At 45.5% G+C, this 19,970-nt stretch overlaps 1 protein-coding gene across 1 annotated transcript in view; it reads right to left on the reverse strand.

Moving 5' to 3' along the window:
* ZDHHC15 (zDHHC palmitoyltransferase 15) overlaps nucleotides 1–19,970 on the reverse strand; it is a 268,386-nt gene that overhangs the window by 66,217 nt on the left and 182,199 nt on the right. The window contains exon 8 of the mRNA XM_086918406.1: nucleotides 18,796–18,928. Coding sequence (XP_086774532.1) covers nucleotides 18,796–18,928 — 133 coding nt within the window. The remainder of the gene's footprint in view (nucleotides 1–18,795; nucleotides 18,929–19,970) is intronic.

Below are 19,970 nucleotides of genomic sequence, written 5' to 3' on the forward strand. Positions count from 1 at the left end.
CATATGGCCATGTCTGAACTGGGGTGGTGGAGTGAGCTAAAGAATAATGATGGATTAAACCCAGATCAGTTGGCTGGGGGGTGAGTGTTTGATTTGCTCAAATGCTCCGACCATCATCCCTTTGGTATTGCTTATGCAGGTGCCATGACGGAGGGCATAGCCAGTGCAGGGATCATGGCAAGTGTCTCAGCCAATATAGGGGTGGTGTACCAAACCAGTGAAGCTGCAGGGGTGGGGTGGTAGTCGATTAGGCTGTAGCAGGCACTGGTTTTCTCCTGGATACTCGGGAAGATGGTGAGATTTAGCAGGTTGATGACTATTCAATATCTGCATCCTTCCTCTCATGTAGTGTCCCATGCAAGGGGAGCAGTTGATCAGTCAGCTGCTACTGTGTAATTAGGGGCCACAGCAATATGTATCCTGGGCAGTGATGTGATGATCTGACATGGCGTATTGTGTTAATTATTACTTCTCAAGCACGTTCCGTGAACGCCTTCTGTGTTAAATATGCCACCCAAAGGTGAGGTCTCTTCCCACTTTGTCTTTGTTTACCGTTATGTGGTTCAACTTAGTACAGAATGTCCTGCAATACCATACAAACATCCAGTGCTTTATGTGGGATGAGAAAGGTGGTGGACCATAAACAGAGTGTGGCAAGAGAAGCATCTCTAGGAAGCCTTTGTTACTAAGGAAACAGCACAATACATATCCACATTCAAGTAAACAAAGCACAACCAAAACAACAGCAGGATATGTTAATTAATATTTTATACAGCACCTTTATCCTTGGCCATAAATAAAATAGTTGGAAAAGTAAATGTAAAAGTAAGTGGAAATAACGTGGTTATTCAATTGGAAAGAAACATCGCTTTAGGGTCAGGAACGCCAAAGATAAACAGTCGTAGCCACCATCTTGCTTAGTCCCCGTGTTACAAAGGAGCTTCCAATATCACTGCCGCACTGGCATGTTACAAGGAGGCAGGTGCAGCTTTTTTCCTTCAAACAGTGAACAGCAGAAATAAAGAGCACAGTAGATCACTGGCTCAACATGAGATGAAATGTCACTCCCCTGGTCGCTGATCAACTGCAATATTTGTCCGATACCTTGACCATGAGGTCCCTCCCCTAATCTGGTCTCCTCACTAACCACCTCCTCTACCACCACTTGAAGCTCCTCTCTTAGAATGTCAGCTTCCTCTCGCTCACAGAGTACATGGTGTCCACTATAGGTGCTTCTTTACATGTGGATACCAGTTCTTGGCATAGGATACCAATCGATGTAGGTGGAGTCCTCATGGCCTTCAAAAATATGTAAATGACCAGTTTACTGGAGCCTAGTCTGAGACAATAGTTTTATCTCTAATAAAGGTTTCTGGATTGGTTGTCAGGGCTTGGTGTTTATGGCATCTGACGTTAGCTTTGTACAGGCCTGGGGAATTAGGATCTCTAAGGTGTCACTATATGCATCTTAGAATGTCATCGACACACAACTCTTTTTTACATCTGGTGGACATAATATCATGTGAACAAAGTGTAGACTAAGCTTCAAATACATTTCAGAATAGGACACCCAACTGCATCTCCTCCCACCAACCACCCACACATCTCCGCTCCAGAGGACTCCTTTTCGCACACAGCCCAAGCATAAACAGAACCAAATGAGGAGGATGGAGGTTCTCTTACATCACTCCTAAATCATGGAAAGGTCTGCCACTGCACACCAGAGCCTCATCCCCTCTTCTTGAAGTCCACAGAAGCTGAAGACCTGTCTTTTCAATTAACCAACCTACCTTAGGCAGGACTAGGCACACAACCCTTTTTAGAGCCAGGATAACTTTGCAGGTGATAGTGTGCTTTAAAAATACACACAACACAATAACAAAGGTCTTGGCAGGGATATTTATAATTTAATATTCATACTACTTCTGCATGGTACTTCATATTTTTCAACAAGGTGTAACAATACAACACAGCATCTGGTTCTGTACATAAAACATTTTTAAATACAATTATTTGCATGAAAATACATAGGATCAGTGTAAATCATTTAATTTCTATTATTTCAATTCTGATTAAGTAATGACTCCTAATCTGACACACAAAGGTACAAGTCTACAGTGGTAATATAAATATTCAAAGAGCAGCTGCCACATTCCAGAACTACATCCTGTCTCCACACACTTTTTGTTTCTAAATCTTTGAGAGCCTAATGTTTAACCAACTGAACTAACCTACAATTCCTCCACTAGTAATTTACTGAACGCTCTACAATCCAGATTTCAACCTCGATCGATCAAACGTTACTGAACTTACATTTAGTATTTTCTCATTTTTGCTGATTACTTTCTTAATCTCAAAGGATACGGTGGCCTGTGTGATCATAAACGTCAATGTTTCATCTTTATCCTTAGGTTTTGATTCTGATAGGGCTTCCTTAACTTTATTTAAAAGTTGCTTAAGCATGCTCTTCATAATCTTGTATAAGCCCTTGTGACGGGGTGAAGTGGTCCGAGTCCGAGGAGGGCATGAGTACAACCTTCTCCTCTCTCTATACAGCAAGGCGGGACCTGGGATAGCGAGAAGTCGACTGTGTTCGTACCGACAGACGAAAGCGAACACTTTGGTGATGTGAACCGCCAGGAGGAAGAAAACCACGAAACCAACGAGGGACGTGTGTGTTCTACACCCGAAGGCGACGGAGTATCGAGGAACGAGGAGGTGGCTGAGATGGTTCGAGGAGGAAGCAGAGGACCAGAGCGAGAGAGGAGTGCCGAGAGATCTGCTAAGCCAGGAGGCCAACGGCATGGCGAATCCCCGAGCCACGCTTCAAGGGAAGTGTGGCTTAGTCCGGTACCTCGTATCTCGGGGGGCGGGAAGGAAGAGCCAAACCCACCTTGATTCACCCGTCACTCGTTCCTGTCACTCCCTACCACGAGCACTGTCGACACTCGAGACTCTACCCTGTTATATAACTGAGCACAGTGTGTCTCCCCACACCCTTATCCCTGCACCGTGTATATAGAGCATCTGACTGAAACGGGGCTGTTCTCTCTTTCTTTCCTGGGCGTTCCTGAACCCGCCATTCTGAAGTGGAGACGAAGGAGTCCCGAGAGACGGAAAGCTCGTACTTCCCCGGAGAAGAAAGAACTTGAACTTGCCCTACCTTACTATAGAAGCAGCATACGTAAAAAACGGGTGTTGAAATCAATAAAACCCAGTCTCACCCCTATATGTCTTCCCGCGGGTTTCTCTTAATGGCCACAGCCCTCTCTTGCAATTATGTTCCAGAGAGGCAGCCTGAACAACATAGTGATCTGTTCAGCTACAGTTGTACTTATATCTCAAAAATTGGCTGAAGGATAAAGTTTCCCATACAGAACAAGGGTGAAAGACTGTAAAGGCAGTCAAAAATTGGAACCAGTAGGTTTTACAAAAATCGTACTTTCCAATTTTCTGTTCTCAGCATAAATCTCCAGGACAAGGGACGCATTTCACACACTGTTAATACTTCAGATAAACTGCTGATTCTTATATTGCCCATTACTCCAAGTGAGACATTCACAAGGGGATTTTGTTTTCCTGGCTACATGCAAAGCACATTGTCTATGTAGTGTCTTTATTTGGACTGTTGTCATTATGAATAAACAAAGCCTGAATTCGTGCTACATAGACATTCCCAACATGAGGTGTGAAGACTATACCTATAGAGGTGCAGCAATCTGCCAGTAAAACTCATTTTGCAATTGAAAATAGTTTATCCAATGCAAGTTCTACGCACTGCCTACACTGAATCACTTAAGCTTCCTCAAGTCGCTGTACACTGCTTTCAGAGTTGACACCTGCGGAATGCTGTAGTTGAGAGCCTCCATGCCCAAGGTTACAAATATTTTCTTTGTGGGATCAAAACTCAAATCATACATCAGATTATGCATTTGTGTAGGAAGAAGTCAATAAGGGCTCCAAGGAGGACCGTAAAACTACTGCTGAATCTATGTTGGTTGCAATGTTTTTGCAATTTACGCAGATATACTAAATCTAAGATTTCTTGAGATGGCCTCAATCAAGAACTCGGTCTCTTCTTGTTTATCCACGTCATTGATCTTGCATTTCCACAATGGGATTTCGAATGGCCTCTACTGAACCTAAGGCTCCTGCTTGAAAAGCTTTGCTGCCTCACAGTAATCAAAGACTTTGTGAGTATACATTTAAGTGTCAAGTAGTTCTGCTCTTACTGTCAGGCTTGATCATCTAATTGAGAAATGATAACTTTTGTTTCATAGAGCTATACTTTCTCCTGTAGGCAGTTTCAGAAAAGTTATTTATCTCTGATAACAGCTTGTGTGACACCACAAAGCTATTCCACTATCCGAAGGGACTAACAAAAACCGGGTGGACGTGTAGCTGTCAATTTGAGATTGCTGGTGCCCCCCAGTTTCTGGCAATGTTGCGTATCGCCACCCCGCCGCCAATGTCAGCCATATACCCACATATCTGGACCAGTCTGCCTCGCCTCTAATCATTAGAAAAAGCCATTTTGGGTCTAATGGGACAGGCTCGCCCACCACTTCCGACATGACTTCCTCCCTGCACCTCCTAACACACTGCGCAGACAGGGCACGACCCCTGGATAGTAGGTGAGTAGACCCAATGCAGGATCTTGAGCTGCACCAATCTGAGTCTGAAGCGCATACCACTTCCCTAGGGCTCTGGAGCGCCTCCTGCCTGTCCTCATAATCTAGAACTCCTGGGTCGTCGGCCCAGGCCGCCCAAAGACAGACCAAGGGATCCGGGAGGTTGTTAATCAATTTGCAGTATATCGTGGAGGTGGGTTTTCCCTGTATGGGGTCCAGCAGTAGCCGGTCTTCAAGTGGGGAATAGTCTGGAATGGATTCCTGACCCAATGTTCACCTTAACAATGATGACTCCTTAACAGTGAGTACCCCTCTCCCTCACTCATAGGCTGATCACTTTGCTGTACACCTACACATGCCCCCTCTCTCAATAACGAATTGAAAATAGGAATATCCCAGTCTCCCACAGTACGCGCCAATTAACAATATTATAATTCTTACAGAATCGAAAAACAGCCAAAAACCCTGTCAGGGAAATGTTGTCTACTGTGAAAGTTATTTTAAATCCAGAAGCCTGTTATAATTTTATCACACCTTCACAAGAGCTGCAGGAAATCGGTTCAGATTTTTGTCTGCAAAAAATGTAAATATTATAAGCCGTACTTGAAGAGCCACCTCCCATAAGAATTTCCTCTCAAAATTGGGCTCATCTTTGCTTAATATCACCCCACTGCCCTTCGTAGAAATGATTAAACCATTCTGCACAGTCATAAAAGCAGGATCGCCACTTGACCGGTGTCCACCTCATATCTTTGTGGTATACCTAGTTATCTTTGAATTACGTAAACTCTCTTTATCTTCCTCTTAAGTACCATCCAGTTGAAAACATGCCATGGTGTTACTTGCATAAAGAAGCCATCAACTGATTTCCAACACACTAAGCAATTATCAGCCAACTTCTCTGCTTCCCCTAGCTCTAAGACTTTAGAGCATAATGTAAACAGGCAGCTCTCTTTATATTGTAAAAACAATAATCTACTGGATATCACACAATTGAGGTTCAGTCCTCATTTCAGCACAAAAATCACATTGCTGGCTGTAACGGATAACATTAGGACCATTCTTTACAAAGGGGACGCTGCGTTTGACACGGTCGCGTTTGACACGGTCTCTCATTCTATCCTACCAAGTTGTCTTTTTGATAGTAGAATTTTGCAGAATGCATTAACTTGGCTGACACATTTCCTACCAGATCACACTGTGTTCTGCTTGCACCTTTCAATCCACTACAAACCCATTTAAGTGTGGAGTTCCAAAGGGTTCATCACTTAGCCCCACACTTTTAATATTTACATTGCTCTCCGTAAGGCACTAATTTGGATGCTTTGTTTCGAGATCAACAAGAAATCTGGGTTTCTACTTTGACTCAGATTTAACATTTAGGCCACAGGTCACTCATGTTGCAGCAACCTGCTTCTTTAACCCTGAAAATGCTGAGAGAAATTCTCCCATTTATAGCTTTGTCATCCCACAAAATGGTCACACGGGCTCTCAAAATTTGTAGACTGGTTTACAGAAACTTGTTGTATTTGGGTTGTCAAACTATCTCCTTTATAGTCTACAGAAAGTCCAAAATTCAGCAGCATGTCTAATTTTGAATATATCACTGCAACAGTCTGTCATCCCCATCTGAAAGATTTTTATTGGCTCCCTGTTCGAGCATGTGTTGTCTTCATAGTTCTTTGTCTGGTTCTATCAATCAATCAATTATAAGCGTGCTACTTACCCGTGAGGGTCTCAAGGCTCGGGGGTGGGGGGCGGGAGGTAGCAGCTCCGTTCAGTCGAAGAGCCAGGTCTTGAGCGTCTTCCTGAAGATGTTCAGGGATGGGGCAGGTCTGATGCGGGAGCTCGTTCCAGGTCTTGGCTGAGATGTAGGAGAAGGTTCTTCCACCTGTTCTGGCTCTGCAGATGCGCGGGATTTCGGCAAGGGCTAGGTCGTAGGATTGGTGGTTTCTCTTGGGTACGTGGAGGGAGATTCTCTCGTTGAGGTATTGGGGTCCGGTGTTGTGGATGCATTATTAGACATGGGTGAGTATCATGACAGTGACTCTTCTCAACGGGGAGCCAGTGGAGGTTCCATAGGTGTTGGGTGGTGTGCTCATGTCAAGTAATGTCGAGGATGAGCCTGGCTTCTGTTCTGTATGGTCTGGAGCTTGCGGATAGGAGACTTGTTGATCCCGGCATAGAGGGTACTGCCATAGTCCAGTCTGCTGGTGATGAGAGTGTGGGTGATGCCCTTCCTTGATTCGTGGGGGATCCACTTGGAGGTCTTTTGGAGGATTCGAAGGGTGTTGAAGCAGCTGGAGGTGATGGCGTTGACCTGTCGGGTCATGGAGAGGGAGCTGTCGAGTACGATGCCGAGGTTATAGGCATGGTTTGTGGGTGTGGGGGGGCTGACGAGGGCAGTAGGCCACCAGGTTTTGTCCCATGCGGAGGGGGAGGGTTCGAGGACGAGGACTTCTGTCTTCTCCGAGTTGAGCTTCAGTAAGTTTCTGCTCATCCAGGATGCAACGTCCTTCATGGAAGCGGAGTCTGGTAGTGATTGGGTCTTTGGTGAGAGGACGAGCTGGGTGTCGTCGGTGTAGGATACTATGCCGAGTCCATGCTTTCTGACGATGGCGGCGAGGAGGGCCATGTAGATGTTAAAGAGTGTTGGGCAGAGCGATGATCCTTGGGGCACTCCGCGGTTGATTTCCGTAGGATCCTAGCTTGTCGCAGAGGTCCGGGAAGGGGTGATGTCTGTAGTTTCCCTGGGGGGCTTGGTGAATTCCTGGACAACACTGAAGAGTTCCTTGGAGTTGCCGGCGTTGGTGAGGATCTTGTTTTGGATGAGGGTCCTTTTGCAGGATCTGCTGCGTTGGTGGTATTCCGTCATGGCGTTTTTGTAGGTGGTGTGGTCTTCTGGCGTTTTGCTGTTTCTCCAGTTATTCTCAAGGCGTCTCCAGGTGCGTCTGGATTCTTGGAGGTAGGTGGTGAACCAGGTGGCTTTTTTGGGGTATTGTCAGTCGTGTTTGCGTAGTGGTGCAAGCTTGTCTGCGCAGCTGGAGATTTGTGTGTGGAGTCCTTTGGCTGTGAGGTTCGCGTTGTCGGATTGGTGGGGGCGTGGTGGTTGAGGGTGGAGTTGAGTTATTCCTCAGTGACTTTATTCCAGTGCCTTCACTCCAGTACCTTCGTGGGGAGCGCGGTGCAGGTTTGGGCAGCGTGGGTTTGTTGACCTGGAAGTGTACGCAGTGGTGGTCTGTCCAAGGAGGTTGCGTGGTGTGGCCGAAGTGGATGTTGTTACCTCCTGCGAAAATAGGGACAAGGGTGTGTCCTGCCTTGTGGGTGGGTGTGGTGACGAGCTGTTTCAGTCCGATGTTGGCAAGGTTGTCCAGGAGGGTGGTGGAGTTGGGGTTGTTGGGGTGGTTGAGGTGGAAGTTCAGGTCTCCGATGAGTATGTAGTCCATGGAGGCGATGGCGTGGGGTGCGATGAGGTCGGTGATGGCGAAAGAAGGGTGGTGTTCGGGGGGTCTGTAGGTGAGGGTGTCGCGGATTGAGGTTCTGGGGCTGGTCTGAATCTGGTATGTGTAGGTGTTCTGTGGTGAGGAAGGAGTCCTTTGTGGTAGAGGTGGAGTTAGAGGGAGCTCTTGTGTATGATGACGACGACTCCTCCTGGGCGGTTGGGGCGGTCCTCCCTCTGGATCTTGTATTTGTCGGGGATGGCGGTGGCGATGTCAGGCACGGAGTAGGCGTTGGCCCAGGTTTCCGTAAAGAAGGCGACGTCTGGCGAGAGGGTGTCAAGGAGGTCCCAGATCTCTACGGCGAGTCTGTGCAGGGAGCGCACGTTGAGGAGGATGAACTTTAGGGCTTCGGTGCTGTTGACATTTGGAGAGAGGGCTGTTGCGGTGCGGTCGGCGGTGAAGGATTGGCAGCAGTGACGGCAGGAGAACTAGCCGTGGGTGATGTTTGGCGTAGATGACTAGCAGTTGTTTTTCCGGCGTTGAGTGCGAGGAGGGCGTCTGAGTCATAGGGGTGGATTGTCAGAGATCCAGGATTCCTGGCGCCGGCTGCGGTCGGGCGGATGCAGGTGAGGGACCATGGGGGCAGTAGCGGTGGGAAAGGGCAGGGAACAGCGCCGAATCAAAAGGGCAGAAATAGGAAAAAAACAGACCAAAAACAGGAAAAAGGCACAAACACAAGACGGGCAGCAGCAGACAAGCAGAAGAGCAGCGCTCTCCTACTGGACCACCAGGGATGAGGCGCAGGCAGGAGCCTGCGGTGGAGGAGGGACTCAAACCCCTAATTACCTGTGACCAGCAGCGCCCAGGGGAGTGGCACTACACCACAGAGCTGAGGGGGAGAGAGCAGGTAACTGACCGGAGGTCAGGGATCTTCTAGGAACTATTATCATTCAGGTAGTCAGTACCTCAACTGCTGATTCACAGGATCTATTATCATTCTGGTCGTCTGTACCTCAACTAACGATTTCAGTCCATTCTCCATTACATTCTCTTAGTTTCAGCCTTCTCATCTATTACAAATTTTGCATGTCAAAAGGAGCACTTTAAGCAGCCCTTCATTCCATCGAGGTGCTAAAACTGCATTCCTCCTACCATCTGGGCCATTCCCAAATGAATCCATTTCAGGAAACAGAATAAGCCCGGGCTCTTCCTGCAGAGATACATCATGTCCTCCCAGACATGTCTACTGTCATGATTCTCCTGTGTTGATTCGTGGCGGCCGCTATCTGTGTAACCCGGTCCGCCACGAACTATTCTTTCCGCAGTATTGAGGCGGCGGGAGGCTGGAACTACAACTCCCGGCAGGCCTGCACGGGAGAGACGGAGAGCAGGACGTCACGTACTGCGTGATGCAAACCAGGAAGTAAAGAGAGCCGGGTTGCACAATCTCGCTGCCGATAATTCGTTTTGGTTCTGACGGCGGTTCCAGGAGTCCGGTAAGGCCGTTCCGGCGCAATCCTGCATCTGTTCTCATCCTTGCTTTGGGTTCGACGCTATGGAACAGTAGCGCCGTTGTTTTTGCATATTGACTTGGCATTGAACTCTCTTGCCTGAGAGACCGTGACTCGTTTCGGATAAAACAGTGGCTCTGAGGCTAAGAGCGGCTTAGACTGTTTAACTCTTTATGTTCTTTACTTCCCATTATCCGTAAAGGATCCCTTTATTGACTCTGACGTAAGAGTCATTGGTGGTTTCGTTCCACTGTACCTTAACTATTTTGGAACAGTGATGTGATTTACAGTGCATGGTGTACTATTCCGAGAACCTATTGTTGTGGAATTCGGTGTTGGGTTCGGTGCAAGGACATATGTGTATGCGGCACCTTGTGTATTTGTTACGGCTGTAGCCAATAACCCACTACCTCACAACTTCACCTGCAGTGATCAAAGTTAAGAAGGATTAACGTTAGAAGCTGCCATTTATTTTCCTGTTTATTCCTTATAGGAGAGACCTATCATGAGGAACTGTCAGTGGGTTTGGTTAAGCACTAGAACAATGTTTTCAGGTGTGTTCCCAAGCTAATATGTATAATTGGAGTTTCGCATGTCAAACATATGTTTACCATCTTGTTTTCTCCATTCCAGTTATCCAAAGTCCAAGTTCCATCCCTTGAATTCTCCTAGAGATAGGCCAGTGTATTTTTCTTTACAGGTAGGCAGGGGGAAGATAATAGCCATAAATTAGGGGAAGAGAAGTGTGGTTTTAATATATGTATTTGAACATCTGTTACTTGTCGTTTCAGATCTCCCTCCCCGCTGTTCCCTTCCTGCCCTTCCTGGCTTCTATCTCCTTATTTTCTTATTATTCCCTCGTGTGACTATCCTGGTAGTCTGTGTATAGTACTTCAGACTCCGGGGACGTCATGAGATGGAACCCATAACATCATCGGTGTAATCCTGAAGAGTCCTGGACCTGAAGCCTGACAGAATTATCGGCCCACAGTTATTACTCTTCCTGATTGCATCAACAGCATGGCCACCATGGATGATGTTATGGCAGCCTTGGCAGTCGTACAGGCAGATTTAGTGACGTCCAGACAAGAAGCTATCGCTGCTCGTGCAGTTACGGCCCAGTTACAGGCATGTGTAGATACATTGCAATCATCTGATTCTGGGGGTGCTCCTGGTCCCTCTACATCTGTAGTGGTAGAAATGCCCTCTCAAATACCTCTGGCCCCTCCTGAGAGGTTCATGGGAGATAACAAAAAAGTACAAGTATTCATGTCCCAAATCCTTTTGCACTTCATGTGTAAACCGAAAATGTTTGCTACCAATCAGGCCAGAGTGGCTTTTTTGATATCTTATTTGGGAGGAGAGGCTGCACAATGGGCTGTTCCAGTGGTCCGAAGAGACGACCCCTTGTTATATGATTGGGCTGAATTTCGTTGTGAATTTGAAAAGACTTTTGATCGAAGAGCTGAGACCTTTTCGGCTGATAAGGACTTACTAGAACTTAAACAAGGGAACTCTGATCTGGTAACATATCTGAACAGTTTCAGAAGACTCGTGGCTTGAAACGGATTGGCCAGAAGCAAAAATGTCAGCCGTCTTTTATCATGGCCTTTCGGATGATCTCAAGGACGCTTTAGCTACCATAGATCCTCAACCCAGAACCAGCGCCGCTCTTATCGAACTCACACTACGGTTGGATCACAGAATGAAGGATCGGAAATGGGATTTAAAGAAAAAAGAACGACCTCTAACTGTGTATGAGCGTACAGGGGACAAAACGTCTACGCCAGTAGAAGCTATGGGGGTGGGTGCAGTCCGGACCTCTCTAACCCTCAGCGAAAAAGATCATCGCAGAAAGCAGGGATTATGTCTTTACTGTGGTAAAAAAGGACACTATTTACGTGATTGCCCTGTGAGGCCTAAAGCTGGGAGATATCGTACCAATCAGGCAGCAGCAGGCATATCTGAGATCAAGTCGGAAAACTCCAAAGCTTGAAGGTGGAAGAAGGGAAACCCTCAAGCGCCATGACCGTCCCTTCAACTCAACCCTGTCGTCTCGGAAAAAGTCATTTGTTTTTGGATATGACAATAGTGATACAAGGAGAAGAGAAGATCATTTGTGTAATGGTCGATTCAGGAGCCACGGGGTGTTTCATGGATCACAAAGAGGCAGAAAGATTAGGAGTTCATCTTATTGCCAAACTACACCCCGAACCCGTGTATGCTGTGGATGGTAGGGAGTTATCAACAGGTCCTATTCAACACCAAACTTCGGAGTATGATCTTATATATGAGAATAAACATCAGGAACGTCTTTCTTTTGGACTCATAGATGCTCCTCATTTTGGAACCATTCTGGGTCTTCCTTGGTTGAAGAAACATGACCCATGGATTCACTGGTCATCAGACACGGTGGTGTTCAATTCTATATATTGTCAAGAACATTGTACCCCTGGGAGAACAGGACCTGCACAAGCTTTGTCATTGAGACACCATGTGGCAACTGCTGCTGAAAAAGAAGTAGACCTACCCACAGAATATAAAGACTACGAGGAGGTGTTCAGCGATAGTAAGGCGGAAACACTTCCACCACATCGTGACTTTGATTGTCGGATTGACTTGATCCCTGGAGCTACTATTCCGAAAGGAAGAGTCTACGCTCTAACATTGCCAGAGAATGAAGTCCTTCGTGAATACCTGAACAAGTACCTCGCCTTAGGATTCATCCGGCCCTCCCGAACACCGGCTGCCCCCCCTTTGTTTTTTATCCCCAAGGCCAATGGTGAGAAACGCTGTTGCATTGACTATAGAGCATTGAATACCATCACCATCAAAAATCAATATCCGTTACCCCTAATCCCGGTGCTGTTGGAACAAGTAAGGGACGCACAGATCTACACCAAGTTGGATCTCAGAGGTGCTTATCATCTGGTACGGATTAAGAAAGGTGACGAGTGGAAGACGGCCTTTAAGACGAGGTATGGTCTTTATGAATATCTCGTGATGCCGTTTGGGCTATGCAATGCCCCGGCAGCTTTTCAGTTTTTTTTTAATGAAGTCCTACGAGAACATCTGGATCGTTATGTTGTGGTCTACATAGACGATATTTTGATTTATTCCGCCAACACAGAAGAGCATGTAATCCATGTAAAGAGAATACTGCAAGCATTACTTGACCACCACTTATACTGCAAAATCACGAAATGTGAATTTCACGTTACCACGGTGGAGTTTTTGGGCGTCATGCTCACTCCAAATGGTCAAGAGATGGCTGAGAGGAAAGTGAAAGCTATCAAAGAGTGGCCCAGACCCCATACCATTAAAGACATCCAATGTCTGTTGGGTTTTGGCAACTTCTATCGCAGATTCATCAGTAACTTCTCCAATCTGGTTACGCCTTTAACGAAACTCACAAGGAAAAACACCCCTTTCATATGGGACGACAAGGCACAAACTTCTTTTGAGGGATTGAAGGTGGCCTTCTCCACCGCTCCAGTGTTGGTCCATGCAAATCCCGAGAACCCCTTTATCGTGGAAGCCGATGCCTCGGAAGTGGCAATTGGAGCAGTCATTTCACAAAAGAACAGCCAAACAGGGTGTTTACATCCCATCGCCTTCATGTCTCGGAAACTGAGTCCAGCCGAGGTAAATTATACCATAGCGGAGAAGGAACTGCTCGCCATCCGGGATGCCTTTCGGGAATGGAGACATTGGTTGCTGGGGGCCAAACACCAGGTGGTGGTCTTTTCAGATCATCGCAACCTTCAATTTATGCGAGATGCCCGACATCTTACCCCCAGGCAATTAAGATGGATGTTGTTCTTTGAGGAATATCAATTCGTAGTAACGTATCGTCCCGGATCCCAGAACAAGAAAGCAGACGCTCTCACCAGACAAGAACATCCTGTGTTGCACAACATGACCCCGCTTCGAGCCATAATAGAACCTTCTCGAGTGGTAGGAGCAATCCAAACAGATGACTTTGTGTTGGGAGTACGTAAAGGGGTTAAAACATGTGTTTGGAGAACCTGGTTACGCCATCACAGAGAGTGGAAGTTAACCCAAGGAATACCCAGGAAAGGAAAACAAGTATTGGTGCCCACGCTGCATCTCAGGAAAATTGTGTTCCAGTGGTGTCATGAAGCACCTAGTGCAGGACACATGGGATATGCAAAAACCGTGGAAAAAACTTTGAGACAATTCTGGTGGCCTTCGGTCAGACCAGATCTGAAACAATGGATAAAAGAATGTTCCGTGTGCGCTCAAATGAAATCAGACAGACAGAGACCACAAGGATTATTGCAGCCACTCCCTACACCAGAAAATCCCTGGGACAGTTTCTCAGTTGACTTCATTGTGGGCCTTCCTAAAGACCAGGGGAAGACAGCTATCATTGTCGTAGTGGATTACCTTACTAAAATGGGACATTTTATAGCATGTACTCAGGTTCCCACGGCAGGTCAATTGGCTCACTTACTGATGACCCATGTAGTACGTCTGCATGGTCTACCCAAGGTTATAGTGTCAGACAGGGGGGCCCAGTTCACTGCTAATTTTTGGAAGGCTTGGTGTTCCGATCTAAAGATTAACTCATCACTGTCCACTAGCTTTCACCCACAAACAGATGGACAGACCGAGAGGGTGAATCAAACACTTAAACAATATCTCAGGTGTTATGTTCAGAGTAACAAAGGATCATGGGTGGATTGGTTGTGGGTGGCGGAGATAGCTTATAGCAGCACACAGCATTCTTCCACCAAACACACTCCTTTCTTTTGTTCTTACGGACATCACCCTAGATTCACCCCGTTGTTGCTTCCTGGGGCTGTCACTAAGTCACCTCTAGCACAGGAAAGATTGTCGCGCGTTCGCCAAATTCTTCGTGCCACGCGGAACAATCTGGTCACTGCCAAGGCTAAATACAAGATACAGGCTGATAGACATCGAAGGGTTGGCCCAATGTACAAATCCCGGGATAGGGTTTGGGTTTCGACTAGGAACATTCGGTTCAGGAAACATAGTGTCTTTAACCCTAAGTTCATAGGGCCTTATGAAGTTGTCAAACACATTAACCCTGTTACAGTAAAAGTACGCTTGCCCGCTCATATGAAGATCCACCCTGTATTTCATGTGTCACTGCTTAAGCCCTCGTATAGTCCGGTGAAAAAAACACTGCACCCTGTATGGGTGCAACAGGAACAAGAATATGAAGTACAAAAGGTGCTGGACTCTAGAGTGGTGCGGGGAAAACTACAGTATCTGTTGGCTTGGAAGGGTTTTGGTCCGGAGGAAAATTCCTGGGAAGCAGCTACTGATGTGCATGCTCCACGTTTGGTAAAAGACTTCCATAAATTGCATCCGACTCGACCGGGAGTCGGTCGGAACCCCTTGTAAAGGGGGATGTACTGTCATGATTCTCCTGTGTTGATTCGTGGCGGCCGCTATCTGTGTAACCCGGTCCGCCACAAACTATTCTTTCCGCAGTATTGAGGCGGCGGGAGGCTGGAACTACAACTCCCGGCAGGCCTGCACGGGAGAGACGGAGAGCAGGACGTCACGTACGGCGTGACGCAAACCAGGAAGTAAAGAGAGCCGGGTTGCACAATCTCGCTGCCGATAATTCGTTTTGGTTCTGACGGCGGTTCCAGGAGTCCGGTAAGGCCGTTCTGGCGCAATCCTGCATCTGTTCTCATCCTTGCTTTGGGTTCAACGCTATGGAACAGTAGCGCCGTTGTTTTTGCATATTGACTTGGCATTGAACTCTCTTGCCTGAGAGACCGCGACTCGTTTCGGATAAAACAGTGGCTCTGAGGCTAAGAGCGGCTTAGACTGTTTAACTCTTTATGTTCTTTACTTCCCATTATCCGTAAAGGATCCCTTTATTGACTCGGACGTAAGAGTCATTGGTGGTTTCGTTCCTCTGTACCTTAACTATTTTGGAACAGTGATGTGATTTACAGTGCATGGTGTACTATTCCGAGAACCTATTGTTGTGGAATTCGGTGTTGGGTTCGGTGCAAGGACATGTGTATGCGGCACCTTGTGTATTTGTTACGGCTGTAGCCAATAACCCACTACCTCACAACTTCACCTGCAGTGATCAAAGTTAAGAAGGATTAACGTTAGAAGCTGCCATTTATTTTCCTGTTTATTCCTTATAGGAGAGAACTATTGGGAGGAACTGTCAGTGGGTTTGGTTAAGCACTAGAACGATGTTTTCAGGTGTGTTCCCAAGCTAATATGTATAATTGGAGTTTCGCATGTCAAACATATGTTTACCATCTTGTTTTCTCCATTCCAGTTATCCAAAGTCCAAGTTCCATCCCTTGAATTCTCCTAGAGATAGGCCAGTGTATTTCTCTTTACAGGTAGGCAGGGGGAAGATAATAGCCATAAATTAGGGGAAGAGAAGTGTGGTTTTAATATATGTATTTGAACATCTGTTACTTGTCGTTTCAGATCTCCCTCCCCGCTGTTCCCTTCCTGTCCTTCCTGGCTTCTATCTCCTTATTTTCTTATTATTCCCTCATGTGACTATCCTGGTAGTCTGTGTATAGTACTTCAGACTCCGGGGACGTCATGAGATGGAACCCATAACATCATCGGTGTAATCCTGAAGAGTCCTGGACCTGAAGCCTGACATCTACACTCCTTTGGCGCCAGGAAGCCCTTCATTTATTTATTCATCCTCTAGTTTCTCAACTTCCATCAAACCTGTTTTTTCAAATGGTTTTGCCTCTTTATTCAATGCAGTCATATACGCCATATAGTATGCTGTTACCCATGCTCTAACATCATTATCTCTGCCAATCACAACACACCTCCTCTATCTTGTCATGCCCCGACGTCCCACTCGTACTGTAACTTTAATTGCAGGACACTATTTAAGACGTATACAACAACGGAACGCCGCTTTGCGTTCTAGCGTCTAGCCCTTACTGCTGTGGGTTCCGTCCCGATTTGTTTTGCCTGACTTCCGGTTTCCTGGTGGTCGTTTGTTCTTCCTGTTTGGTTCCTGCCTCCTCCGTGAGGGTGTTTTCGTTCGGCTTCTACTCGGTGCCGTACATTCAGTTACACCGTCACTCTGACGTCTACTTTCCTGGCGTCCGTATATCCGGTGTTGTCCGTGTTTGTTCTCTTTCTGATTTCCCCTTATCCTTGTGTTCCGCCCTGCGGCCGGGTTTTTCACCGCCATCCGGCCGGGCACAGCTTGTCAATTCTTCCCTACTCCTGGTGATCCGCCCGGTGGCTGGGTCTATTCCCCGCCATCCGGCTGGGGACCGCTAAGTCCTTTCAGAGAGTATCTAGTCCATTCTCCCTATCTCCTGGTGCTGGGCACTGCCAGTATATCAGCATTTGGATTCCCGACTGATGCTGTCTCCCATTGTGTGCAACCCCACACCATTCTTCCCTCTGACGTTATAATACTTTATTTTTGGGGCTTTTGCATGGACCAGAGTGTGGTGTGATTTCGAAGTTCCTCTGCAAAGAATCACGGTAACAGCGCCTTGCGCTGCCTTTTCTTACCATATATCTGGGGGTTTACAAGAGTGGATAACTAATTGTGATTATTGTATGACAGATAACCTGGTGCAGGATACATGGTAGAGGCTCACAAACTCGAATCCAGACTTAAAGAAGAATTGGATGTTCTTCCAGTTTTCTCCAGAGAATTGCAGAGTGAGATTTACATATCATGAACTTACACTTACTAGTATAGAGTGGGATAGAGTTCTATTATCTTTTGTCTTGTTTTGCACAGAAAATGAACACCTTATTCTACCCTTCCACAATATCCTAAGGTCCAGACGTTTAGTTGTAGTAGGTGATGGTCAAATGTGTATAATAGACATTGTGTACATATATGGTGTGGTTATCAAGTATAGACAGTGATATATTTCTTCCCTTACAGCCTGCCTTTTACCAAGCGTCCATTATGAAGTCCACTGCCAAGATCTTTTGTCTTCCCCAACCTTTCCTTGTTTTGTTTCCCTGTTTTCCCCTGGCAAGCCATTCGATACTCTAGTGTCTGATAGAGTCGAAAGGCTGTAGGGGAAGGCTCAGGATTACTCTATGGATTCCTGATGCTCCTGCGGAACCTGCTTGGAAATCATTACATATCCCTATCAGTCTTGATGTCGCTGCACCCTTTGATACCATTGTTGATATAATCCTGTTTGACACTCTTTATCACGTTACACATTGTGCCTCCCTAGTTTATTCATTCCCTGGTACCAAGTACTATTTACCTTCCTCATCCATGGCACTAATGTTCATCACTACAACATCTGCTCTCCTCCTTTTCATTGCCTGCACTTCCTGAAGTTTTTGATTCACCCACATTCATGGTCACATCACTGAACAACCTTCTGCATTCTCTCTTTTTGTGTTCACAATTGCTCTCAGTGCTCCTCTGCACAACGCTGCAGACCACCATACAATGAACACAAATGCCTTCTCTCTTAATCACAGTTGCTCCAGTTGTAAAAGGTTTCGACCTCAAATAAAATTACAGCCTAGTTATACTGTATGATTACTATGTAAGTTTACAAGATATGCTCCAACTATCCATCAAGCAAATACAAATGTCTACACTCCCAACTATTGCCATGTTGATAGTTCATTATGCCAATTCAGTGTGACACCTGTACCACAGGTATCGCTACTTGAGTGGAAGAGAAGGATCCTCAAACTTGATCATTAGAATGTGCAACAGCATAACGTTGATTGATCCTTCACTCATAGACTATAGAAAGGTGATGAAAACTCATCAATGTATTGTTTCCCCTACCCCTCCATTGGCAAAAATGTGGGAGGAACTCTCAAACATCACCCTACCAACATTTGTACATTAGCACTCTCCTATATAAAGCACTACACTGCTGCCAAGATACTTTTTTGCATTCTATAAGTCACTATAAATATGTGTGTGTATATATATATATATATTATTTTTTTTTTTTATTTTTTTTTTATACAAACACACACGGATATTAAAGTCAAAATTACCATTATTTATGCCTCATGCTGGGACCTTTGTAAAGCTGGTCTACAATTTTCAAACACTCTGCTTTGTTAGCTCCTTGAAATGATTAGATTTTGCCAGTAAACTAAGATGTTAGCCAATTGTTTCAAGATGTTGGTGGGCAAACATAATAATTCTTGCAATAAATCAACTTACATAAATACACTCTCAAAAAAGTAGATCCTTACCTAGGGTTGATCGGTTTCTGGTGACCAGCCAGCAATGATAGCCAAAAAGAAATAACAAACTGACGAAAAACATGACGGACACAAAGAGAAGGAATAGGATGTGGAACTTCGATCGACTGTTTTCCAGTGTCCCCTGCAAAATAAGAATGAGCGCATTATGAGATATAAAGTTCAAGAGGATATACGCCAAATATGTGATTCTGTGATGTCACCAGGCCCAGACTTCTCTCAAAAGGGACCAACAAATCGGGTCTCAAGAATCTGACTCCATGAACGGGCCCTCAGAATGCACCCTCAGAATGCACCCTCTTCTCCATGCCGCTGAACACTGTAACATTATAGTAAATCAAATATCCCCAGGCACAAAAGATTCTACTCCAACAGGTAATAAAAAACGTACCCCCCTCATCAGGAGTAGAAAGGTAAATGTTCCGCTCCAGTGGATGACTACGGATAGTTGTCTTCCAATTTTCAACAGCCACACTTCTGGAGGCAATAATGCTCCCCAAGCACCTGATCATCTTAAGAGGTGAGGTCTTTGTCAATTTAGAAGTGTTTTGGTAAATATTTTGAAGTACATTTTTGAGAACTTTCTTGTGACATGACCCATCATCGTTCCTTTCTTAAGAAAATTAACATTACCTTTTATGTGGCTGAGAACCCATATTTTATTATCCTAAATGTTCTTTCTAGCAGTGGACAGCCTGCATACACAGATGATAGTTAGAATCAGAAAACAAGCGAAGTACTAGCAACGTTTGGATAGCACACACTAACCACCAAATTAGAGATATTTTCTGGGTTGCTAGGATAGTTAAATACTATGTTATTGGTGCCCTTGAGGTTAGTAACAAATTCTAGCGTTGCAAGTGCTTTTTCAACATTTTCAATTGCTGTATTTTACAGTTTTTATTTTATTTTTTACCTTCTACGTTTTAGGATTTTCAAATTTTTTATTGTGATTGCTGTGCCATGTTCTTTTCTCATTTCTGATCTGTATACCATAGGGGGAAATTGTATATTTGTCTGCAGAGCCTTGAGAAGGGCACTGGAGCTTAGGTATACTGGTATTGGCTGAACTGTACAAATAATAAACAAACAATGAACATATATTTTTGGATGATCCTTAACAAATTACTTTGATCAAACTAATTAATGCACATGAATATAAAAAA

This window comes from Lissotriton vulgaris, chromosome 4_1 (genome assembly GCF_964263255.1).
Source record: "Lissotriton vulgaris chromosome 4_1, aLisVul1.2, whole genome shotgun sequence".
Classification (NCBI taxonomy): Eukaryota; Metazoa; Chordata; class Amphibia; order Caudata; family Salamandridae; genus Lissotriton; species Lissotriton vulgaris.